Below are 27,571 nucleotides of genomic sequence, written 5' to 3' on the forward strand. Positions count from 1 at the left end.
ATGCAGCTATTATTAATTGAATTTATTCACTTCTCTCAGTGGTTCCTGTTCACAAACCTGGAGAAGCCCCATTGGCTAGATGTTTTACTGAAATAGCGACAAGTAGAGTTTGAAAGAAACGGTCTGTCAACAGAAAAACTTGATCAGCTATTGTGTAATTCCATGTATGAGATATATATCAAATGTCTCATAATATGTTTCGTTTCTTACCAAATTTAAATGTCTTAACAATCTACATTAACAGAAGGATGCCTGGATTTAAATATCTCCTAATTTGAAAAGCACCATCTTGTGGAAACCGGAACAGCAAAGCTTTCAATAAACAAATATTCAGGTTACAAATTCTGTCAATTAATAACAACCATTTTAACATCCTTTACCTGTGTTTACCTTATGAAGCTTTTGTTTATCCCCCCCCCCCCCCCCCCCCCCCCAATTTGACTAGCTGTACATCAATGATAACTCCAAAGAAACTTTCACAAAACATCAACATCAAATATCAAGTCATGATGAACCAAAACATTGACCGTGTATCACTGTTAACGAGGAAATGATAATCCGAAATATTGAGTGTATTACTGTTAACGAGGACATGATCAACTGAACAAGGACAGTGTATCACTGTTAACGAGGAAATGATCAACCGAAATATTGACAGTGTATTACTGTTAACGAGGACATGATAAACCGAAACATTGACAGTGTATTACTGTTAACGAGGACATGATCAACCAAACATTGACAGTGTATTACTGTTAACGAGGACATGATAAACCCAAACATTGACAGTGTATCACTGTTAACGAGGACATGATCAACCCAAACATTGACAGTGTATTACTGTTAACGAGGACATGATCAACTAAAACATTGACAGTGTATTACTGTTAACGAGGACATGATAAACCAAACATTGACAGTGTATTACTGTTAACGAGGACATGATCAACCCAAACATTGACAGTGTATCACTGTTAACGAGGACATGATCAACACAAACATTGACAGTGTATTACTGTTAACGAGGACATGATAAACCAAACATTGACAGTGTATTACTGTTAACGAGGACATGATAAACCAAACATTGACAGTGTATTACTGTTAACGAGGACATGATAAACCCAAACATTGACAGTGTATCACTGTTAACGAGGAAATGATCAACCCAAACATGGACAGTGTATTACTGTTAACGAGGACATGATCAACTAAACATTGACAGTGTATCACTGTTAACGAGGACATGATCAACCCAAACATTGACAGTGTATCACTGTTAACGAGGAAATGATCAACCCAAACATTGACAGTGTATTACTGTTAACGAGGACATGATAAACCCAAACATTGACAGTGTATCACTGTTAACGAGGAAATGATCAACCCAAACATGGACAGTGTATTACTGTTAACGAGGACATGATCAACTAAACATTGACAGTGTATCACTGTTAACGAGGACATGATCAACCCAAACATTGACAGTGTATCACTGTTAACGAGGAAATGATCAACCCAAACATGGACAGTGTATTACTGTTAACGAGGACATGATCAACCCAAAAATTGACAGTGTATTACTGTTAACGAGGACATGATCAACCCAAAAATTGACAGTGTATCACTGTTAACGAGGACATGATAAACTAAACATTGACAGTGTATCACTGTTAACGAGGACATGATCAACCCAAACATGGACAGTGTATTACTGTTAACGAGGACATGATCAACCCAAACATGGACAGTGTATTACTGTTAACGAGGACATGATCAACCCAAACATTGACAGTGTATCACTGTTAACGAGGACATGATCAACCCAAACATTGACAGTGTATCACTGTTAACGAGGACATGATCAACCCAAACATTGACAGTGTATCACTGTTAACGAGGACATGATCAACCCAAATATTGACAGTGTATTACTGTTAACGAGGACATGATAAACCCAAACATTGACAGTGTATCACTGTTAACAAGGACATGATCAACTAAAACATTGACAGTGTATCACTGTTAACGAGGACATGATCAACCCAAACATTGACAGTGTATTACTGTTAACGAGGACATGATCAACCCAAACATTGACAGCGTATCACTGTTAACGAGGACATGATCAACTGCTGAAGTTGTGTGATGTTCAAAACCTGTCCAACTTTGAAAAAAAAATGATTTGATTTTCCATTTTGACTGCTCAAAGTATTGTTTGACCTCAAAAGAAAGTTTCATCAGAATATAAGCATCTTATCACAATTAAATCAAACTATACAAAACTACTGAACCAAGTTTGTGACAGAGGACAGTATACCTCCAACTTCTTCATGGTGGGCACATAACAATGAATCTGATGTATAACACAGAGTAAAAAAGTTATCAACATTTATTTGAACAAATAAATAGATGTAACAATGGAAATCTATTATCTGAGTTTGTGTGGGTCTTAGTGAAGTAAGAACCCAACACAAGGGCTCAGTAGATACAGTTTTCCTCATTACAACATAACCTATACGCTGTTTAAATATCTACACACTCCTTGGAGCATGCTGCGTGTCCATCTCTGATTTGGCACATTGAGTGAAATCTCATTGTAGGAGGAAACACCAGCTGTTCGAGTCATCTGCCGAGGAAACACAGGAATCTTTCCATGAGTTTTCCATTAGCAGAATTACTGTTTTCTCAAGGGTCACCTGTGACTCCTCAATCCTGAATAATAAACAATGGACTAGCCTGGTTGTCTCCCTTTCGACATCATATGGTCACCTGTTAACAGTGGAAGTCTGAAATAGAACATGTCCGTGTATTAAATACAAACAGTTTGACCACCAATTTCACAAACTATTCAGTTGTTATTAGTTCATTCTAAACAGCCGATCAACAATGAAAAGGTCATTCTGACCACCAAATGGCGATTAAAAATGTTTATTTATTTAAAACAACATCAAATTTAGAGTATGTAGTTTAAAACAAATGTGGCTATGATTAATCATATCTTGTGATATAGAATGATAGTTTTCAGATAGTTCAAAATTTTGCACATGAACAGTATATGTTAACACTGTGGGTTAGAAGTTGAAGACATATTACTAGTATGTTGATATTGAAATTATCTCTTGTATGCTTCCGTAACTATTTCCATTCCATTTAGTTCATGTCTAAATATAGATCAGTTTATCATCTTGATATGCGTAAGACACAATGTTAGGTGATCCTGCAAGGTTTAGGATTTGATAACTATTATCTGTGCTAAAGACGGTGTTAGGATGGCAATCTCAGCTGTTACCACGACTGTTTACCTTACCTGTATTATGACAGTGTTGTGAGGTAATCTCAGCTGTTACCACGACTGTTTACCTTACCTGTATTATAACAGTGTTGTGAAGTAATCTCAGCTGTTTCCACGACTGTTTACCTTACCTGGATTATAACAGTGTTGTGAGGTAATCTCAGCTGTTACCACGACTGTTTACCTTACCTGTATTATAACAGTGTTGTGAGGTAACCTTACCTGTATTATAACAGTGTTGTGAGGTAACCTTACCTGTATTATAACAGTGTTGTGAGGTAATCTCAGCTGTTTCCACGACTGTTTACCTTACCTGTATTATAACAGTGTTGTGAGGTAATCTCAGCTGTGTCCACGACTGTTTACCTTACCTGTATTATGACAGTGTTGTGAGGTAATCTCAGCTGTGTCCACGACTGTTTACCTTACCTGTATTATGACAGTGTTGTGAGGTAACCTTACCTGTATTATAACAGTGTTGTGAGGTAATCTCAGCTGTTTCCACGACTGTTTACCTTACCTGTATTATAACAGTGTTGTGAGGGAATCTCAGCTGTGTCCACGACTATTTACCTTACCTGTATTATAACAGTGTTGTGAGGTAATCTCAGCTGTTTCCACGACTGTTTACCTTACCTGTATTATAACAGTGTTGTGAGGTAATCTCAGCTGTTTCCATGACTGTTTACCTTACCTGTATTATAACAGTGTTGTGAGGTAATCTCAGCTGTTTCCACGACTGTTTACCTTACCTGTATTATGACAGTGTTGTGAGGTAATCTCAGCTGTTTCCACAACTGTTTACCTTACCTGTATTATAACAGTGTTGTGAGGTAACCTTACCTGTATTATAACAGTGTTGTGAGGTAACCTTACCTGTATTATAACAGTGTTGTGAGGTAATCTCAGCTGTTTCCACGACTGTTTACCTTACCTGTATTATAACAGTGTTGTGAGGTAACCTTACCTGTATTATGACAGTGTTGTAAGGTAACCTTACCTGTATTATAACAGTGTTGTGAGGTAATCTCAGCTGTTTCCACGACTGTTTACCTTACCTGTATTATAACAGTGTTGTGAGGTAACCTTACCTGTATTATGACAGTGTTGTGAGGTAACCTTACCTGTATTATAACAGTGTTGTGAGGTAATCTCAGCTGTTACCACGACTTTTTACCTTACCTGTATTATAACAGTGTTGTGAGGTAATCTCAGCTGTTACCACGACTGTTTACCTTACCTGTATTATAACAGTGTTGTGAGGTAATCTCAGCTGTTACCACGACTGTTTACCTTACCTGTATTATAACAGTGTTGTGAGGTAACCTTACCTGTATTATGACAGTGTTGTGAGGTAACCTTACCTGTATTATGACAGTGTTGTGAGGTAATCTCAGCTGTGTCCACGACTGTTTACCTTACCTGTACTATAACAGTGTTGTGAGGTAATCTCAGCTGTTTCCACGACTATTTACCTTACCTGTATTATAACAGTGTTGTGAGGTAATCTTACCTGTATTATGACAGTGTTGTGAGGTAATCTCAGCTGTGTCCACGACTGTTTACCTTACCTGTATTATAACAGTGTTGTGAGGTAACCTTACCTGTATTATGACAGTGTTGTGAGGTAATCTCAGCTGTTTCCACGACTGTTTACCTTACCTGTATTATAACAGTGTTGTGAGGTAACCTTACCTGTATTATAACAGTGTTGTGAGGTAATCTCAGCTGTGTCCACGACTGTTTACCTTACCTGTATTATGACAGTGTTGTGAGGTAACCTTACCTGTATTATGACAGTGTTGTGAGGTAATCTCAGCTGTTTCCACGACTGTTTACCTTACCTGTACTATAACAGTGTTGTGAGGTAACCTTACCTGTATTATAACAGTGTTGTGAGGTAACCTTACCTGTATTATAACAGTGTTGTGAGGTAACCTTACCTGTATTATAACAGTGTTGTGAGGTAACCTTACCTGTATTATAACAGTGTTGTGAGGTAATCTCAGCTGTGTCCACGACTGTTTACCTTACCTGTATTATAACAGTGTTGTGAGGTAATCTCAGCTGTGTCCACGACTGTTTACCTTACCTGTATTATAACAGTGTTGTGAGGTAATCTCAGCTGTTTCCACGACTGTTTACCTTACCTGTATTATAACAGTGTTGTGAGGTAACCTTACCTGTATTATAACAGTGTTGTGAGGTAACCTTACCTGTATTATAACAGTGTTGTGAGGTAATCTCAGCTGTTTCCACGACTGTTTACCTTACCTGTACTATAACAGTGTTGTGAGGTAACCTTACCTGTATTATAACAGTGTTGTGAGGTAACCTTACCTGTATTATGACAGTGTTGTGAGGTAATCTCAGCTGTTTCCACGACTGTTTACCTTACCTGTATTATAACAGTGTTGTGAGGTAATCTCAGCTGTCCCCACGACTGTTTACCTTACCTGTATTATAACAGTGTTGTGAGGTAATCTCAGCTGTGTCCACGACTGTTTACCTTACCTGTATTATGACAGTGTTGTGAGGTAACCTTACCTGTATTATGACAGTGTTGTGAGGTAATCTCAGCTGTTTCCACGACTGTTTACCTTACCTGTATTATAACAGTGTTGTGAGGTAATCTCAGCTGTGTCCACGACTGTTTACCTTACCTGTATTATAACAGTGTTGTGAGGTAACCTTACCTGTATTATAACAGTGTTGTGAGGTAATCTCAGCTGTTCCCACGACTGTTTACCTTACCTGTATTATAACAGTGTTGTGAGGTAACCTTACCTGTATTATGACAGTGTTGTGAGGTAATCTCAGCTGTTTCCACGACTGTTTACCTTACCTGTATTATAACAGTGTTGTGAGGTAACCTTACCTGTATTATGACAGTGTTGTGAGGTAATCTCAGCTGTTTCCACGACTGTTTACCTTACCTGTATTATAACAGTGTTGTGAGGTAACCTTACCTGTATTATAACAGTGTTGTGAGGTAATCTCAGCTGTTTCCACGACTGTTCCGGGATGAGGATGGAGTAGAAGAATTAGCCACATTGGATGTAGACTTCCTCATGACTGTCATTGAGTTGTTTGTACTTGTCTGGTCTCGGGTGGGAATCAGAGGAATCTCGATTTTATATACCTCAATGAGTTCCTGTATTAACACAAAGCAAGAAGTTTGTAAGTTACCAAGGTAACTAGAGGTCTAGACGACTAAGTTACCAATGTAACTAGAGATCTGTAAGTTACCAAGGTAACTAGTGGTTTGTAAGTTACCAATGTAACTAGAGGTCTGTAAGTTACCAATGTAACTAGACGTCTAAGTTACCAAGGTAACTAGAAGTCTGTAAGTTACCAAGGTAACTAGAGGTCTGTAAGTTACCAATGTAACTAGAGGTTTGTAAGTTACCAATGCTATTACAGGTCTGTAAGTTACCAAGGTAACTAGAGGTTTGTAAGTTACCAATGCTATTACAGGTCTGTAAGTTACCAACGTAACTAGAGGTCTGTAAGTTACCGATGCTATTACAGGTCTGTAAGTTACCAAGGTAACTAGAGGTTTGTAAGTTACCAATGTAACTAGGTAAGTTACCAATTTAACTAGACGACTAAGTTACCAATGTAACTAGACGTCTGTAAGTTACCAATGTACCATATTTGACCTAATAAGGAAGCAGGGCGCGGGTAATTGACCACCGGGGCGCCCTTATTAAAGTTAGTAATTCCGAAGTTTTATGAAACAGACTATAGGCAGCACCAGGCAGTCTTAAGGTCTTAAGCGTGGTGAAAAAATGAGGAAAAAATCATCAATAGTGAAAAGAAAAGGAAAAAAATTGACAGGTGGCGGAAGAAAAGTGCGCAGTCTGGATATTGACATTAAATTGATGGACTGGCTTCAGGAACATCGCGAGAGTGGTGTCCGGGTTACTGGGAAGGCCCTAAAAACAGTGTCCGGGTTACTGGGAGGGCCCTAAAAACAGTGTCCGGGTTACTGGGAAGGCCCTAAAAACAGTGTTCGGGTTACTGGGAAGGCCCTAAAAACAGTGTTCGGGTTACTGGGAAGGCCCTAAATACAGTGTCCGGGTTACTGGGAAGGCCCTAAAAACAGTGTTCGGGTTACTGGGAAGGCCCTAAAAACAGTGTCCGGGTTACTGGGAAGGCCCTAAAAACAGTGTTCGGGTTACTGGGAAGGCCCTAAAAACAGTGTTCGGGTTACTGGGAAGGCCCTAAAAACAGTGTCCGGGTTACTGGGAGGGCCCTAAAAACAGTGTTCGGGTTACTGGGAAGGCCCTAAAAACAGTGTCCGGGTTACTGGGAAGGCCCTAAAGACAGTGTCCGGGTTACTGGGAAGGCCCTAAAAACAGTGTCCGGGTTACTGGGAAGGCCCTAAAAACAGTGTCCGGGTTACTGGGAAGGCCCTAAAAACAGTGTTATGGTTACTGGGAAGGCCCTAAAAACGGTGTCCGGGTTACTGGGAAGGCCCTAAAAACGGTGTCCGGGTTACTGGGAAGGCCCTAAAAACGGTGTCCGGGTTACTGGGAAGGCCCTAAAAACGGTGTCCGGGTTACTGGGAAGGCCCTAAAAACGGTGTCCGGGTTACTGGGAAGGCCCTAAAAACAGTGTTATGGTTACTGGGAGGGCCCTAAAAACAGTGTCCGGGTTACTGGGAAGGCCCTAAAAACAGTGTCCGGGTTACTGGGAAGGCCCTAAAAACAGTGTCCGGGTTACTGGGAAGGCCCTAAAAACAGTGTCCGGGTTACTGGGAAGGCCCTAAAAACAGAGGCGATTGGACTACATAGAGAAAACGGTTGTCAGTCTTTCAAAGCCTCAAGCGGATGGTTTCGAATGTTTCAAAAAAAGACACAATATCAGCATGAGACAAACAACACACATTGCCCAAAAAAGTGTATCAGCTATAGATGACCGCATTGATTATTTCCTACGTTTCGTTAACAGAATGGGACGGTCTCATAATTATGATTTAAAATGCATCGGCAATATGGACGAGACCTTCATTTGGATGGAAATGCCAGGAAAATCTACCCTTGATATCAAAGGAAGTAAAAGTGTAAGCGTAATGTCTACGGGTCATGAGAAAGAAAGCCTTACGGTAATGTTAGCGGCTTACGCAGATGGAACAAAAATGTCACCTTTCGTCTTGTTATCTGGAGTTAAACCCCTACCGAAGACCGATATCCCTAGTGGAGTCATCGTGCACATATGTGGTAGTGGGAAGAAATCATGGGCAGACGAAAACACAATTTCACTGTGGCTGAAAACCGTGTGGGCAGAAGTAACATGGACAAGCGATTACTTGTATGGGACACGTTTAGAGGTCATCTCACAGAAAATGGTCAAAGATATTGCTAGGAAAAGATGTAATACTGATCTTGCCTACATTCCTGGTGGCTGTACAAGCAAGTTACAGCCTGCTGATCATGATGTATCATGGAATAGACCTTTTAAATCGACATTCGCTGAAAAGTATGACGAATGGTTGTTCAATGGAGAAGTGAGCCTTACTGCACATGGAAATCGGCAGTCCTGCCATCTAAATAAAATCATTCTCCGATGGATCAAAGAATCTTGGATAAATATAACACCAGAAATTATTCGAAAATCATTTAAAAATGTGGAATAACTAACGCGTTAGATGGAACAGAAGACGATATATTCATGGCATAGTCGGAATCGGAAATGAGATGTTTGAAGGCTTCGATCAAGTTGATATTGATGTTGTGCAAGCTGTTTATGAAAACACAAGTGCCGATGTGCATAATGTAAACATTGAACTTTCTGAAAGCAGCGATGACTCCTGACAGTGATATGAATGACGCTGATGATTACTACGACTGTACCAGTCCTGGCCATTAGCCTTTATTTAAGTTTTTCCCGTGGTTGTGTTGCAGTTGATACGTTCAACGTTAGTGACAATTTTTTGAAGTGCTTGTGCGATTTAATTCTGTGATTTTAATTGGACAAAAAAATCTGAAAATGGTAACTGTATCATATATATTTTTTTATTAATTCTGAACACCATGATCATGACGCCATATGCAGCCAAAGATTTTTTCATGTAAAATGGGGGGGCACCCTTATAAGGTCAAATACGGTAACTAGAGGTTTGTAAGTTACCAATGTAACTAGACGTCTAAGTTACCAAGGTAGCTAGTGGTTTGTAAGTTACCAATGTTACTAGACGTCTGTAAGTTACCAATGTAACTAGAGGTTTGTAAGTTACCTATGTAACTAGAGGTTTGTAAGTTACCTATGTAACTAGACGTCTGTAAGTTACCTATGTAACTAGACGTCTGTAAGTTACAAATGAAAGGTTATAAAAGACTTGAGGTCTGCAGCAGGTGAGCTAAAAAATTCTTAATATTAATCTAAATTCTGGGGATAATATTTTTATATCTAAGTTCTGTATAGAAATTTTAGACTTGCCTTCCATTCGGCTGGTGTGATCGACAGGATTGCTTGGTGTTTAGCCATCTTGTCAAACGCCTCCTCACTTCTCTCTCTGTCACTGATTGGCTCTAAACACAGAAGATATCACAGACTTAGTAAACCAAAAACTTCGAACTGATATGATTCTGACATCAAAACTTTATAATTACTTCCCTTTGTTCGATGATTAATGATCTAAATGACAGATCAATGTGTTGACAAAAGAGGAACTTCTGTCTGATATTGTATCAGTTGACAAAAGAAGAATTTCTGTCCGATATTATATCGGTTGACAAAAGAGGAATTTCTGTCGGATATTATATCAGTTGACAAAAGAGGAATTTCTGTCCGATATAATATCAGTTGACAAAAGAAGAATTTCTGTCTGATATTATATCAGTTGACAAAAGAGGAATTTCTGTCCGATATTATATCAGTTGACAAAAGAAGAATTTCTGTCCGATATTATATCAGTTGACAAAAGAGGAATTTCTGTCTGATATTACATCAGTTGACAAAAGAAGAATTTCTGTCCAATATTATATCAGTTGACAAAAGAAGAATTTCTGTCGGATATTTTATCAGTTGACAAAAGAGGAATTTCAGCCGTTGTCTCAGGAAGGTTGTACATAACTACGAGAGCTGATTGATAAGTTGTGAGCCTAATATTGAAGGATAAGAATTTTGCTAGACATATCTATGCATATTATTTTTCAACATAATCCCATTCAGTATCTATACACTTTTGCCAGCGGTGTTCAAGGGCCTCAATGCCACTTTTATAGAACTCCTTTTTTTTGGCTGTTTAGAAAGTCATCCACTACATGTTAGGGTGAGGTTGCCTGAAATAGCTGTTTTCAGTTTTGGAAATAGATGAAAGTCTGATCGAGCAAGATTAGGTGAATAAGGCGGATGCTCAATCAATTTAAATCTACAATCGTGAATGGCAGCTATGGCAATGACACTCTTTCACCCCTAACCTTAACTGATTTTGTTCATTTTGCAAAAGCTGCTTGTCTTGCTTACTTTAGAGTGCTACCTCATCGATATAAACTAACCAAATGAGACCAGTCCTTGGGTACACGGCCCTATATAGTCAGAGAATAGTAGGACTTAAAAAGAACATCCTGGAGTACCTCCTTCAATACGAGGCTCACAACATATCAATCAGCCCTCATATCTACACCACTTATATCAGGAAGGTATGTATGCACCTATCAACACAGCTAATATATTGAAGGTTGTACGTACCAATTAGGGGAAGCCGATAATCATCCAGGAAAATACGAGCGTGACCATCCTGTCAATAATAAAACATTAAATATCAGCAATTTACTTAATTCTTCGGATTACAGCCAGGAACGAAAATAAAAACAATTGATTGTGTTGATTTTTTTCTCTAATAGTATAACATTGTATTGACAATGTTTAAAAAATTGGGTTTAGTTAAGCAGAACCCAGTTTCTTGAAATGGTACAAAACAAGAGGCCCAGGGGCCTTAACGGTCATCTGACTCTAAATTAAAAACCTTATATAATTGAAGTATGTATTCTCTGTAGCAAGTATATAGTGGCGCCGTTTGCCATGGTGGCCATCTTGGATTCCTGACCGACCCAATAAATAACAACACTTGGTAAGGACCATCTCAGGATCATTTCTGGTTAGAGTTACAGCTGAATTCCATTGGGGGAATTTGAGAAGAAGTTTAAAATAGGCATTGTTCAGGAAAACCATGATTGCACAATCATGTTACAAATGGCCACCATGGCTGCCAAGTCAATGATTTTACAAGGCGGAAAAATATTAACACTTTGTTGGCCCTCCTTCCTTAAAATCCTCACCAGTTTCCAACTCAATGGCACCAGTGGAACTGGAGAAGAAGTTTAAAATGTTTTTTCAAGATGGTTGCCATGGTGGCCATCTTGGATTTCTGGCCGACCCGATAAATAACAACACTTGGTAAGGGCCATCTCAGGATAATTTCTGGTAAGTTAGGGCTGAATCCCACTGATGGAATTTGAGAAGAAGTTTGAAATAGGTGTTGTTCAGGAAAACCATGATTGCGCAATCATGTTACAAAATGGCCCCCATTGCTGCCATTTCAAAGTTTTTACGAGGCCGAAAAAATAACAACACTATGTTGGCTAGCCTTCCTTGACATCCTCACCCATTTCCAGCTCAATGGCACCAATGGAACTGGAGAAGAAGTTTAAAATGTGTTTTTCAAGATGGCGGCCACGGCGGCCATCTTGGATTCAGACCAACCCAAAAAATAACAACACTTGGTCAGGATCATATCAGGATCATTTCAGGCAAGTTTCAGCGTAATAGCACTGCTGGAACTTGAGAAGAAGTTTATAATGTGTTTTTCAAGATGGCGGCTATGGCGGCCATCTTGGATTTCGGACTGACCCGAAAAATAACAACACTTGGTCAGGATCATATCAGGATCATTTCAGGCAAGTTTCAGCTTAATAGCACTGGTGGAACTGGAGAAGAAGTTTAAAATGTGTTTTTCAAGATGGCGGCTATGGCGGCCATCTTGGATTTCGGACTGACCCGAAAAATAACAACACTTTGTCAGGATCATATCAGGATCATTTCAGGCAAGATTCAGCCCAATAGCACTTGTTGAACTGGAGAAGAAGTTTAAAATGTGTTTTTCAAGATGGCGGCTATGGCGGCCATCTTGGATTTCAGACCAACCCAAAAAATAACAACACTTGGTCAGGATCATATCAGGATCATTTCAGGCAAGTTTCAGCTTAATAGCACTGGTGGAACTGGAGAAGAAGTTTAAAATGTGTTTTTCAAGATGGCGGCCACGGCGGCCATCTTGGATTTCGGACCGACCCGAAAAATAACAACACTTGGTCGGCATCATATCAGGATCATTTCAGGCAAGTTTCAGCTTAATAGCGCTGGTGGAACTGGAGAAGAAGTTTAAAATGTGTTTTTCAAGATGGCGGCTATGGCGGCCATCTTGGATTTCGGACCTACCCGAAAAATAACAACACTTGGTCAGGACCATCTCAGGATCATTTCAGGCAAGTTTCAGCTCAATAGCACTGGTGGAACATGAGAAGAAGTTTAAAATGTGTTTTCAAAATGGCGGCTATGGCGGCCATCTTGGATTTCGGACCTACCCGAAAAATAACAACACTTGGTCAGGACCATCTCAGGATCATTTCAGGCAAGTTTCAGCTCAATCCCACTGGTGGAACTTGAGAAGAAGTTTGAAATGTGAAAAGTTTACGCACGACGCACGGCGCACGGCGCACGGCAGACGGCGGACGGCGCACGACGACGGACGAAGCATGATGACTATAGGTCATCCTGACCCTTCGGGTCAGATGACCTAAAAAAAGTAAAATATCTACCCAACGGAAAGACTCATGTTTGACAAACAGGAACCATGAATGGAAGTGATTTAATTAAAAAAGTACCATATAATAAGCCAAAATATTGCCATTTTGTTTGTCATCACAATAGACTGTATACAACAGCTGTTGTAGAACAGCATAGCTTGTCTCACAAATGTCTGTCAATAAATAACAAATAATGTCAAAAACATAAAAAAAAGCAGGTTTTTTCCAAAATCTTTCAGTTCCAACGTGTTAATGCCTTTCAACACTCGCACCAAAACCTTATTTGTCGAAGTCCAAAATATGTCAAAAAGCAGGATTCCCCCTAAAAAAATCATTTAGTTTGATTCTTGGAGGGAATAGTACAACCTGCAGAGACCCTAATATCAAATATCAATATAGTCAAACCTGTCTATAGCGACCGCCCAAGGGGAGGCAGAAAAACGGTCACTATAGACAGGTTGCCTTTATAGACAGGTCAAAATTATTGCACCAACCAATTTACTTAAACCTGCCATAAATAAATTGTCATTGAACAGGGCATTCAGAAGACCAGTCAGAATTTAAATAAATGCATAAACTTTATAAATCTGAAGGGTTTAATATTTAATGATTTGTGGACCCAAACACAAAATATAACTCAATATGGTCTTATGGATCATTTTCTAAAAATATTTTGTTCTGAAATAATGCTATATGTATCTATCAAATTATCTCCCTTTCTTTCATAAATAAAGAAAAAGAATACACAATAATTAATCAATTAATTATATTTGTGTTACTACTAATTATTTTGTGTTATAGTCTTACTTCTTAAAACCAATTTTTTTTTTTTTCTGACCCAAATTGAAATCCGGATATTTGTGTCAGTTTACGACTGTTTATTAGTATTGACTAATTAAAGATGGCGGCAGTACAAACGCTAGTACCGACAGCTACGATTAAGAAAGGCATTATTGGCTTTCATGTGAGTAAATCTTGTTGAGATATGACCAGTGTTTGTTATTGAAGTGATGTATCCTAGTTGTAATCAAAAAATTAACTGACCGTGTCAAATGAAGCCACCTGTGCACAGTTGTAATGTAATACCGACACGCATGGTGACCCGACTCCTCTCTTACCGAGCCCCAGGCCAGGGCAGCTACAGTAATTATAGTCTAACAGGTGGTAGGGGTCTTTTGTTTATATACTCAGGCCAGGGTTGTGGTGGTCCTTTGTTTGTATAATCAAGCCAGGGTCGATGTGTCTGAATTTTCCGGGGATTTTATGAGGGATGACTGCCGAGAGCAGAAGATGGCTGACAGAAATCGGTCGCTATAGAAAACAAATTAGCGACCGCCGTTCCGAAATCACCGGTCGTTAGCCACATTAGACAGGTAGTCGCTATACAGAGGGTCGTTATATAGTAAAATCTCACGGGGAATCTTAAAACCGGTCGTTATAGACAGGCAGTCGTTATATACAGGGGGTCGTTAGAGCAGGTTTGACTGTACCTTTCAACACTTAAACAAGAGATCCCAGAGGGATCTTGGCGCCCACCATTGAATGATCTTTATAGGTCCATGTCAGATTGATCTTCTCTCTATTTTTACCTTCCTCTTACTAATCTGTGTAAATTGAGAAACATCCCTCCAGTACTTTTCAAACAAGGGGAACCTATATACGGTATAAAATTTGAGATTTAGCGATAATGGTTTCTGTCCCATTCAGTGGGCCCCAAAATCCAATACGAGGGACCAAGGGGAACCTACATATGAAATTTGAGAAAGATCCCTTCAGTACCCAGTAAAATAGCGATAACAAACTTCTATTGTCAAAATCCAAGATGGCTGCCTGTTGGCCATGTTGTTTTCCGACTGGTCCAAAAATACAATATGCATAACTAGGGACCAAGGGGAATCTACATATGAAATTTCAGAAAGATCCCTTCAGTACCTTCTGAGAAATAGCGATAACAAACTTCAATGGTCAAAATCCAAGATGGCTGCCTGTCGGCCATATTGTTTTCTGATCAATCCCAAAATGCAATATGCACAACTTGGGATCAAGGGGATTCTATATATGAAATTTCAGAAAATCCCTTCAGTAATTTCTGAGAAATAGCGATAACAAACTTCAATTGTCGAAATCAAAGATGGCTGCCTGTCTGCCATGTTGTTTTCTGATTGGTCCTAAAATGCAATATGCATAACTACGGACTAAGGGCAACCTACATATGAAATTTCAGAAAGATCCCTTAAATACTTTCTCAGAAATAGCGATAACAAGAATTGTTTACTGACTGACGGAGGGACGACGGACCACAGACGCAAGGCGATTTGAATAGCTCACCATCATCAGATTCAAAGAGACAAGCTAAAAACATCTTTTAGTTAGATTTGGAATTTTATACAGAGCAATGGAGGTTATTATTGTCAGGCAGTAGTTATCATCAGTTCTTACATATTTTTTTAATATTTCAATAAATGATGCAGTCAAGTTAATTAAGTTTTCATCAAACAAATTTATTGATTTTGAGAACCTTTCTGGCCTTATTTTCTTTCAAACAATGTCTCAAAAAGAGATAATATTGACATTTCAATATTTTAATAATCCTCACGTCATATTTTTCTAATGTTCTTACGTCACTTAATAAGGTAAGTGCATCATCTCTTCCCTATCAGTATCCAGATCTCGAAGCAAATATCGGACTGTTTGTGATATATTTGAAGTTCTGCAGCATCTGCTAAGCTTACCTGTGTTCTGTTTACATTTGGCTTTTTCAATGCCGTAAATGTGCATGGTGATAACGGCCACAATTTGGTACAATGGAGGCAGTTATCATCAGATTAACAAAATCGAAATAAGATTCTTAGTCTATGAGCAGACCCAATCGTTTGTTCTTAATTTAAGATTTAATTTAAAAGATCAGTATTTGATTTGTGTCTTCCAAGTTTCATCTGATATTTATAAATATGGTAATTGTATTATCATACTTGTCAATGCTGAATGTTTTATGAAAACTCGCGCAGCACATGCAGAAACCCATTTTCGACGAGATTTGCCTGGTTGACATATTTTCAAACAATCTAAATGCCTTTTTTTGGTTATCAATGTACTGTTTTAGATCTAATTACATGTATATAATATGTATACAATATGTATATCAATTAATTTGTTTCAGATCTAATTACATGTATATAATATGTATACAATATGTATATCAATTAACTTGTTTCAGATCTAATTACATGTATATAATATGTATACAATATGCATATCAATTAACTTGTTTCAGATATAATTACATGTATATAATATGTATACAATATGTATATAAATTAACTTGTTTCAGATCTAATTACATGTATATAACTCACCCTGATAAGAAATGAAGCATGAAACATATTTTCAACAGTCTGCCCAAAGGAATCTGGATTCAGTACAAACTCAAAATAGCAAATAGGCTGATCTGTAAAACCAGAAACATAAATATGGATGTACATGACTGTTTATTAACAAAAACATGGATATCACGGGATGTTATGTCGTCATAAACATTGCTACCACTAATCCTACATACAAATTGCTACCACAAATCCTACATACACACCACTAACACTAATCCTACATACACACCACTAACACTAACCCTACATACACACCACTACCACTAATCCTACATACATACCACTAACACTAATCCTACATACACACCACTACCACTAATCCTACATACACACTAACACTAATCACATCACACCACTAACACTAACTACAACAAACCATAACACTAAAATCCTACATAACACACCACTAACACTAATCCTACATACACACCACTAACCACTAATCCTACATACACACCACCAACACTAATCCTACATACACAACCACTACATACATAACCTACATACACACCAAACTAACCTACATACACTACACATACACTAATCCAATACACACAACACAACTAATCCAATAAACATACACAACAACTAACTAACACTACCTAACTAACCTACCAATCTACACACACCACTAACACTAATCCTACACACACACCACTAACACTAATCCTACATACACACCACTTACACTAACCCTACATACACACCACTAACACTAATCCTACATACACCCCACTACCACTAATCCTACATACACACCACTAACACTAATCCTACATACACACCACTAGCACTAATCCTACATACACACCACTAACACGAATCCTACATACACACCACTAACACTAATCCTACATACACACCACTAACACTAATCCTACATACACACCACTAACACTAATCCTACATACACACCACTAGCACTAATCCTACATACACACTACTAACACTAATCCTACATACACACCACACCACTAACACTAATCCTACATACACACCACTACCACTAATCCTACATACACACCACTAGCACTAATCCTACATACACACCACTAACACTAATCCTACATACACACCACTACCACTAACCCTACAATGTCATCATACACACCACTAACCCTACAATGTCATTATACACACCACTAACCCTACAATGTCATCATACACACCACTAACCCTACAATGTCATCATACACACCACTAACCCTACAATGTCATCATACACACCACTAACCCTACAATGTCATCATACACACCTCTAACCCTACAATGTCATCATACACACCACTAACCCTACAATGTCATCATACACACCACTAACCCTACAATGTCATCATACACACCACTAACCCTACAATGTCATCATACACACCACTAACCCTACAATGTCATCATACACACCACTAACCCTACAATGTCATCATACACACCTCTAACCCTACAATGTCATCATACACACCACTAACCCTACAATGTCATCATACACACCACTAACCCTACAATGTCATCATACACACCTCTAACCCTACAATGTCATCATACACACCACTAACCCTACAATGTCATCATACACACCACTAACACTAACCCTACAATGTCCTTATACACACCACTAACCCTACAATGTCATCATACACACCTCTAACCCTACAATGTCATCATACACACCACTAACCCTACAATGTCATCATACACACCTCTAACCCTACAATGTCATCATACACACCTCTAACACTACAATGTCATCATACACACCACTAACCCTTCAATGTCATCATACACACCACTAACCCTACAATGTCGTCACAATTTGATGGTGGCCAGGTCTGTTTACATCAGAGTCATCAGTTTTTAATGGTCAACCAAGACATCCTTACAATTGGATAACAAGTATAAAGTTGAGAATTGACAGCTGATGATCTGGAATATTCTAAATTTGTAACAGTGAGAGATAGTTTGACAACTAATGATCTGGAATATTCTAAATTTTTAACAGTGAGAGATAGTTTGACAGCTAATGATCTGGAATATTCTAAATTTTTAACAGTGAGAGATAGTTTGACAGCTAATGATTTGGAATATTCTAAATTTTTAACAGTAAGAGATAGTTGACAGCTAATGATCTGGAATATTCTAAATTTTTAACAGTGAGAGATAGTTTGACAGCTAATGGCCACTTCTTACTGTTTGTGTCTCTATAAAACTTCTTAAGGAGACCAAACAGCCTCTCCACCTCCTGTGTCGTGCCCTCGTTCTTTCCTCCTTCTCCGAAATTGTTCAACTGCAGAAAAAAAACGTCTCGGTCATTTTAAATATTCTTCACATTTTCTGGATACCTTGCAATTTTTGTATGAAGTCATACATAACAGCAGTTAACCCAATATTGGTACATTATATGGCTTGACTATGACATACAATATGTATGATTTTCCTACATATATGGCCCAGAAAACTTTAAAATATTTACTAAGGTCAAAGTTAAAAGGTCAGATAAAGTTTACAATGACCCAATTTTAGAATATGACAAAGTGGCAGGCTAGGGTGTGATATGTCCATGTTAGAGGAAATGGTGGCCATCATACATCAGAGTGTATAAGAACGATCACATAACACTTCGTACCTGTTTAGGAACTGTGGCCTTTTCTTGTAAATTGTCCTTTTCTTTCATCTTTGGCACTCGTTTGTTGCCTATTTTAGGAACAGCTAATCTCTCAAAAGATCCTCCCCTGTGTAAGAAAATATACACAAGTCTGTAACATAGGATTATTACACAGCTATATCCCACCTTACCCTCGACAAGTATATCTACACGTTTACCAGTGTGAGATTTCCTTATCTATTACCCTCGACAAGTATATCTACACGTTTACCAGTGTGAGATTTCCTTATCTATTACCCTCGACAGGTATATCTACATGTTTACCAGTGTGAGATTTCCTTATCTATTACCTTGGACAGGTATATCTACACGTTTACCAGTGTGAGATTTCCTTATCTATTACCCTGGACAGGTGTATCTACACGTTTACCAGTGTGAAATTTCCTTATCTATTACCCTAGACAGGTGTATCTACACGTTTACCAGTGTGAGATTTCCTTATCTATTACCCTAGACAGGTATATCTACACGTTTACCAGTGTGATATTTCCTTATCTATTACCCTGGACAGGTGTACCTACACGTTTACCAGTGTGATATTGCCTTATCTATTACCCTGGACAGGTATATCTACACGTTTACCAGTGTGAGATTTCCTTATTTATGACCCTGGACAGGTGTACCTACACGTTTACCAGTGTGATATTTCCTTATCTATAACCCTGGACAGGTATATCTACACGTTTACCAGTGTGATATTTCCTTATCTATTACCCTGGACAGGTATATCTACACGTTTACCAGTGTGATATTTCCTTATATATTACCCTGGACAGGTGTATCTACACGTTTACCAGTGTGATATTTCCTTATCTATAACCCTGGACAGGTATATCTACACGTTTACCAGTGTGATATTTCCTTATCTATTACCCTGGACAGGTATATCTACACGTTTACCAGTGTGATATTTCCTTATCTATTACCCTGGACAGGTATATCTACACGTTTACCAGTGTGATATTTCCTTATCTATTACCCTGGACAGGTATATCTACACGTTTACCAGTGTGAGATTTCCTTATCTATTACCCTGGACAGGTATATCTACACGTTTACCAGTGTGAGATTTCCTTATCTATTACCCTGGACAGGTATATCTACACGTTTACCAGTGTGAGATTAATAATCTTTCACCCCCATGGGGTTGAGACAGCGGAATCTCAACCCTCGGGGAAGATTCTTACGTTGCCAAACATGAGACTTAGTGAGTGTTTGGCAGCTTAATGATCTTACCCCAAGGGTTGAGATTCCCCTGTCTCAATTCCATGGAGGTGAATGATTATTTTTCTCTTACCCTCTTTACCCTCTTATGTATCTAATATTGACGTCGTTACATCAATGCAAGGAAATGATGACGTGACGTGATTGAATTGTCGATCTGACGTCATGAAACTGTTGCCGTGACGTCATGGTATTGTTGAAGTGACGATATACAATTGTTGAGAACGTGAGAAGAGCATGTGTAGCTTTTCTTTTCCCAAGGGTGAGATAAGGAAATCTCACCCTGGTAAAACTGAAGATATCCCAGGACAGTTGTATCTATATGTTTATCAGTGCAAACTAAGGAATGGACACCCAGTGTACAAACTAAGGAATGGACATCCAGTGTACAAACTAAGGAATGGACACCCAGTGTACAAACTAAGGAACGGACATCCAGTGTACAAACTAAGGAACGGGCATCCAGTGTACAAACTAAGGAATGGACATCCAGTGTACAAAGTAAGGAATGGACACCCAGTGTACAAACTAAGGAATGGACATCCAGTGTACAAACTAAGGAATGGACATCCAGTGTACAAACTAAGGAATGGACATCCAGTGTACAAACTAAGGAATGGACACCCAGTGTATAAACTAAGGAATGGACACCCAGTGTATAAACTAAGGAATGGACATCCAGTGTACAAACTAAGGAATGGACATCCAGTGTACAAACTAAGGAACGGGCATCCAGTGTACAAACTAAGGAACGGACATCCAGTGTACAAACTAAGGAATGGACATCCAGTGTACAAACTAAGGAATGGACACCCAGTGTACAAACTAAGGAACGGACATCCAGTGTACAAACTAAGGAATGGACATCCAGTGTACAAACTAAGGAATGGACATCCAGTGTACAAACTAAGGAATGGACATCCAGTGTACAAACTAAGGAATGGACATCCAGTGTACAAACTAAGGAATGGACATCCAGTGTACAAACTAAGGAACGGACATCCAGTGTACAAACTAAGGAATGGACATCCAGTGTATAAACTAAGGAACGGACATCCAGTTTACAAACTAAGGAATGGACATCCAGTGTACAAACTAAGGAACGGACATCCAGTGTACAAAGTAAGGAATGGACATCCAGTGTACAAACTAAGGAATGGACATCCAGTGTACAAACTAAGGAATGGACATCCAGTGTACAAACTAAGGAATGGACATCCAGTGTACAAACTAAGGAATGGACATCTAGTGTACAAACTAAGGAATGGACACCCAGTGTACAAACTAAGTAATGGACATCCAGTGTACAAACTAAGGAATGGACATCCAGTGTACAAACTAAGGAATGGACACCCAGTTGAACATCCAGTGTAAGATCACATTAAACAAGAGGCCCAGAGGGCCTGTATCGTTCACCTGGTTTATTTATTATTATCTATTAAGTCCCTTGGGGGTGGAGAACGACCCCTGGGTTTATTCTTTACATCAGGACTGTGTTCATCTCTTCATCTTACTTGTTTCAAAAATGCAATAAGTCCTTTATAGCAATTAATATAGTCAACTGATCCCTTTTGCCCCGCCCTTGAAGCCCCTGGGGGGATCAGCCCATCATTTGTATAAATTTAAATCCCAGCCATATAGAGATGTTACTACTGAATTATAAATGTCAAACATTGCTTAGGTCCAGAGAAGAAGTCATTAATATCTTAATTATTGCCAAAAGAACCACTTTTGGCTCCGCCCAACAGGCCCCTAGGGGGTCAGCCCAATCATTCGCATAAATTTGGATCCCAGCCTCCTACGGATTTTACCACTGAAATATTAATGTTATGCATTGCTTAGGTCCAGAGAAGAAGTCATTAATGTCAATATTGCCAAATGGATCCTTTTGGCCCCACGGCGCCCCTCGAGCCCCTGGGGAGTTAGTGCCATCATATGTATAAATTTGAACCCCAGCCACCTAGGGATGCTACTGCTGAAATATCAATGCCATACATTGCTTAGGTCTAGAGAAGAAGTCGTTAATATCAATATTGCCAAATGGACCCCTTTTGGCCCCACCCCCAGGCCCCTTTGGAGTCAGCCCCATCATATGTTTAAATTTGAATCCTAGCCACCTAGTGATGCTACCACTGAAATATCAATGTCATACATTACCCAGGTCCAGAGAAGAAGTCGTTAATATCAATATTGCCAAATGGACCCCTTTTGGTCCCGCCCCTTTGAACCCTGGGGGGGTCAGCCCTTTCATTTGTATAAATTTGAATCCCAGCCACCTAGGGATGCTACCACTGAAATATCAATGTCATACATTGCTTAGGTCCAGAGAAGAAGTCGTTTATATCAATATTGCCAAATGGACCCCTTTTGGCCCCACCCCTAAGGCCCCTGGTGGGTCAGCCCCATCATATGTATAAATCTGAATCCCAACTGCCTAGGGATGTTACTGCTGAAATATCAATGCCATACATTGCTTAGGTCCAGAGAAGTTGTTAATATCAATATTGCCAAATGGACCTCCTTCGGACCAGGTGAGCTAAAAATCGTATTAAGCAAACGTAGACTAAAATTCATCTATTTTGGATATCATTATCTTGGACAACAGGTTTGTATTTTCGGAAATTATTGAATAGTATTGGGCGCCATGAAAAATAATCAACAATATATCTGTTGCATGGACCACTGACTCAGTATATTTTGAAAATTGGCTTGATTTTGTCACCTTTCAACAGTCAATAAACAATGTACCGCAATAGATTAGTAACAAGCATACAGTTAATACACCTGGCCGAATGGCACTCATACACACATGAAGTGGAAGGCTGGTGATTTCTTGAAAAATTTCTGGACTGCTGTTCCAAGCATGACCCAATTCTGTGGTGTTATCTGTCTGTCAGCTCCACCATCTACAAAGGTTATCTGTGTGACAGAACATGTTATAAGTTTGTACTCTATTACAAGTCATCTGTCTCCACCATCTACAAAGGTTAGCTGTGTGACAGAACATGTTATAAGTTTGTACTCTATTACAAGTCATCTGTCTCCACCATCTACACAGGTTATCTGTGTGACAGAACATGTTATAAGTTTGTCATTACAAGTCATCTGTCTCCACCATCTACAAAGGTTATCTGTGTGACAGAACATGTTATAAGTTTGTACTCTATTACAAGTCATCTGTCTGCTCCACTATTATTCTTTTCTCTCAAAAAGTCTTTAAAAAGTTTGTGAAGAAAATTCGAAAATTTGATTAACAAACACAGAAAAGAAAGTTATTTCAACTACTAAGTGTTGTTTATAATATATTCAACATATTACTACTACAATAGTCATTCTGATAAATTCCTAATCACACAGAATTCAGGAAATCAAACATGAAAATCATGTTGATATAGCAATATCTTACTTTTCCCAGGGCAAGCGCACAAACATTTTTCACTTGCCCAAACACAAAACTTGGTTACCCCATTCGTCAGGCAAGTGGATTATTACACACCTGTATTTTATCACAGGCAAGACAACAAACATTTATCTATTCTTCTAATTCACCATTCACTTTAGTATTTCTAAAATATCCAAATGAGTTTCAGTAAGGTCATTTCTTATTGAGCCTGGATAGGAATGTATCCCCTACCAACTTTTCTGCAAACTCGACTGGTTCAAATTTGACAAAGTCTGTATGAAGGGCTTCTGCTTTCTGTCGGCTCAGATTGGATATGAGGAGAACTGCTTGGGAGTCTAACGCTCCTTCCCTGGGCATCCGCACTACAAAGTAACAAACACAGCATCAAACATCTGGCATATTTAGTTGTCAATTTAATACACACTTACATATTGTAAAAGAAAAAAACATGTGAAAACCAAATTTTAAACAAAATGCCATTATTAATTGTTAACATCTGGTGTTTGTAGAAAAATTTACCAGTTTCTAAAGTCTTTCAAATATTTCATCATTCAACATGAAATCTTGTAATATTCAGCCATCTGGATAAAGCTCTGTATTACAAAGTAAACTAAAGTCTAATGGTTTCAGCTATTACTTTGCTAGTTTTAAACTAATAATTTACTATAGTTATAAACTGATAACTAATAACTTACTATAGTTATAAACTTATAACTAATAATTTACTATAGTTATAAACTTATAACAAATAATTTACTATAGTTACATACTAGGAAGTCAGAGCTGAAAATTTTTGGGAACTATATATGACCTGTTCAACTTTTCTGAACAGAAGATATATGACACATTTGTCAATAATATCACAAGTACATCTCAATATTCCAGTCTTGGTTACCTTCCTTGTTGAGAGAGTTGGCCTCATCTAAAGCTTCTTGCAGCCTTTTGGATTCTGGATTTATCATATCATGTGTATTCTCTGAAACAAACAGAACAAGCAGTCATGATAATGAGCTACACAAATACTGATTTTAGGTTTTCTTGTTGTCAGAATGATTCCACTGACTCCTGTTAGCTACATCTATGACAAACTGTAGTTTGAAGTAGAATGGACTTTACAGGGGAACACTTAGTCCTCGATTTGCTTTTAGTCTTTTATAGTCAAGGCTTGGTCTGAATCATCCAGGTTCCACTGCATTTTCCCTCTCCTGTTTGATGTGCCAGACATTTTTCCTCTCCTGTTTGATATGCCAGACATTTTTCCTCTCCTGTTTGATGTGCCAGACATTTTTCCTCACCTGTTTGATGTGCCAGATATTTTTCCTCTCCTGTTTGATATGTCAGACAACGTATTCCATAAATACTGACCTGTGACCACCTGTCTTCGTTAATGACTAGCTATTAGGAGTAAATTTATTTACTCTGGACCAGTAGTCCTGGCACAAATCCTACTGTTAATTACTAGCTTATAATTATTTAGTAAGTAGTGTCAATTTAGTATGATCTACGGTGATTATCTAGGTTTTGTTTTTTTTCCAGCAAACTTCATTGCATTAATTCATGATGAAAGATCACAATGTAGACTGGGTAACATGGCAGACCGGATCATTTAATTTTAGAGGTGTGAGGTGTAAGTACCCTCTGTGTATTTTAGTTTAGCACCAAATGTAACAGGAGAGGAAAAATGCAATGACCAAACCGAGGAAAAATGCAGTGACCAGATCGGTACTCAAACTCAGGACCTCCAAACTCTAGACAGACACTTTGAGCAACCTCACCACTGTAGTTCAGCCCAGTCCAGTTCCTCTAGCATACAAGCTAGTGAAGCTACATACATGAAGTAACTTGAACCTCATCTGCTTTGAAGCTCCACAACTGGGATGCCATTTGTGTAACTGTTCCAAATAGATACCTCTCTTTTTCTCTTGCTTTTTCTGTGGTTATCTCTTTTCCACTGCCTTCTACCACTATTTCTATTTCATTTTTTCTAATTTTTTAAATGCTTGTAGGTTATTCCTTTATGTGCTTCATTAATGCTTTCAATGTTTTCCCTTTAGTGTTCTCTAGTTGTATTTCAACATTCAATGTGTAAATTTCTTAAATCTTAATCTTGTATAGATTATATTTGTAATAAATTTTTTTTCTTGGAGATGGACAGGGCGTTACATTTTGGGAATGGATAACGACCAAAAGAAGCGAGGTTATCCGTCAAATATTCTGAAATACAAAGTTGTCTAGCAAAGACGGTCTCGACTTTCCGCCCTTTTTTGAGTCCGAATGGCCACTTTAAGCTATTTAAATTTAAACACTATATGTAAGCATAATTAAACGTTTGAGCTCGCATGATCACTAAGGTACATTTGATTACATGTGTTACAGTCATATAGCAGTCAGATTTCAATCATTTTATCAAAACACAACATTAACAAACTGAGACTGAAACCGAAACCAGCGTAAAAACTGGAAAATTACTTTGGATGTCTTCGATAAGGACCCGGTAGTCATGGCGGACTCGTAGCCTCTCGCTTCTATTTTGATCAAGCTGCATGTATTGCATGGTGTTATATTCCTCGGCACCAGTTTCATCGTCATCTTGAGTGTCTGCTTGTCGCTTATTTCTTTCACGCGCCATTTTCTGGATTCCTTGTAAACACCGGAAGTACTAGGAGGTATAATAAATTTCGAAACGACAGATTAGATGTTCTGCACTTTTCCGGATCATCATAACTTTTTCAAATAACTCGGTTAATTTTGTTAGTTTTTTTTGTTCACGTTTTACCTAATTTCATTGGTATACAGCTCTATTAACTTCTATACTGAAACAGTTCTTTTCTAATATTCCTTTCTTCTTTTCATTTTTTTTCTGAACAATGCAGTACAGAAAACTTTTGCCAATTTTCAAAATCAAAGATGGATGTCAGATATTTTGTTTGTACTGTAGTCATTCAACAAAGACAAATAAACTTTGAGAAAGGTCCCCCCAACACTTCTCAATCAGATCACTCACCATTAATATATATACTTAGGGTTAATTTATTGCAATTGCTGTATTTATTCCACGATTCATTGACATAAAACTAATCCATCAATCACATTAAGCTTGGATTTACCTTCTGTAGGACGCCTAGGTGGCATTTGCCAAATTTCTTTGAATGACTTTGCATTTATATGATTCCTTAATCATAAGCTGTTGCGGGTAACAATTTATTTGTTATATCCTGAGCTTGCAATCAATGCAAAGATGGGTTAACTTGCTAATTTCCAAGGCTGCCGACTGTCATGTGTATTTGATGATTCTAAAATTGCTCTCTAAACTTTTACAGTTTAAGTGTATTTAATGGTAACCTTACCTCATTGTATCTTGTTAACTTCTACGAGAGCTGGCATTAGTTGACAGGTCTTCTTTATTGGTACACTACGGACCGTCTTGTGCTACAAATCCGTAAGTTACAACTTCAACATACATATGACACAGTGAGCCATGACTATAAGGTCACTCCAGTAGCATGATTATGTTCATCTGATGACCGAGTCACTCCAGTAGCATGATTATGTTCATCTGATGACCGAGTCACTCCAGTAGCATGATTATGTTCATCTTAATTATGACCGAGTCACTCCAGTAGCATGATTATGTTCCTGTTATGACCGAGTCACTCCAGTAGCATGATTATGTTCATCTTAATTATGACCGAGTCACTCCAGTAACACGATTATGTTCATCTCGTCACAGGGTTACTCCAGTAGCATGATTGTGTTCATTTGATGACCGAGTCATTCCAGAAGCACGAA

At 38.4% G+C, this 27,571-nt stretch overlaps 1 protein-coding gene across 2 annotated transcripts; it reads right to left on the bottom strand.

The window, feature by feature from the left end:
* Positions 1 to 420: 420 nt before the first annotated feature.
* On the bottom strand, positions 421 to 26,449 carry LOC117338832 (non-structural maintenance of chromosomes element 4 homolog A-like). 2 transcript variants are annotated; one of them, XM_033900189.1, is made up of 11 exons: positions 26,252 to 26,449; positions 24,678 to 24,758; positions 24,014 to 24,144; positions 23,189 to 23,298; positions 19,117 to 19,222; positions 18,681 to 18,777; positions 16,467 to 16,558; positions 10,994 to 11,042; positions 9,740 to 9,831; positions 6,265 to 6,449; positions 421 to 2,772 (listed from the first exon to the last, which is right to left on the bottom strand). In XM_033900189.1, the coding sequence occupies exons 1-10, from the start codon at positions 26,409 to 26,411 to the stop codon at positions 6,294 to 6,296; spliced, it is 1,074 nt and encodes a 357-aa protein (XP_033756080.1). In that variant the 5' UTR covers positions 26,412 to 26,449; the 3' UTR covers positions 421 to 2,772; positions 6,265 to 6,293. The 2 variants fall into 2 exon arrangements, with proteins under 2 accessions (XP_033756080.1, XP_033756079.1); XM_033900188.1 differs by having other exon boundaries at positions 421 to 2,789.
* Between the last annotated feature and the right edge of the window lie 1,122 nt (positions 26,450 to 27,571).

This window comes from Pecten maximus, chromosome 12, assembly GCF_902652985.1.
Source record: "Pecten maximus chromosome 12, xPecMax1.1, whole genome shotgun sequence".
NCBI lineage: Eukaryota > Metazoa > Mollusca > Bivalvia > Pectinida > Pectinidae > Pecten > Pecten maximus.

Coding starts and splice junctions, on each gene's coding strand:
- LOC117338832 (XM_033900189.1), bottom strand. CDS start 26,411: ATGGCGCGTGAAAGAAATAAGCGACAAGCAGACACTCAAGATGACGAT. Junction 24,759..26,251: donor CCTTATCGAAGACATCCAAA/GTAATTTTCCAG, acceptor TGTTTGTTTCAG/AGAATACACATGATATGATA. Junction 16,559..18,680: donor GTTTTATAGAGACACAAACA/GTAAGAAGTGGC, acceptor CTGGTTTTACAG/ATCAGCCTATTTGCTATTTT.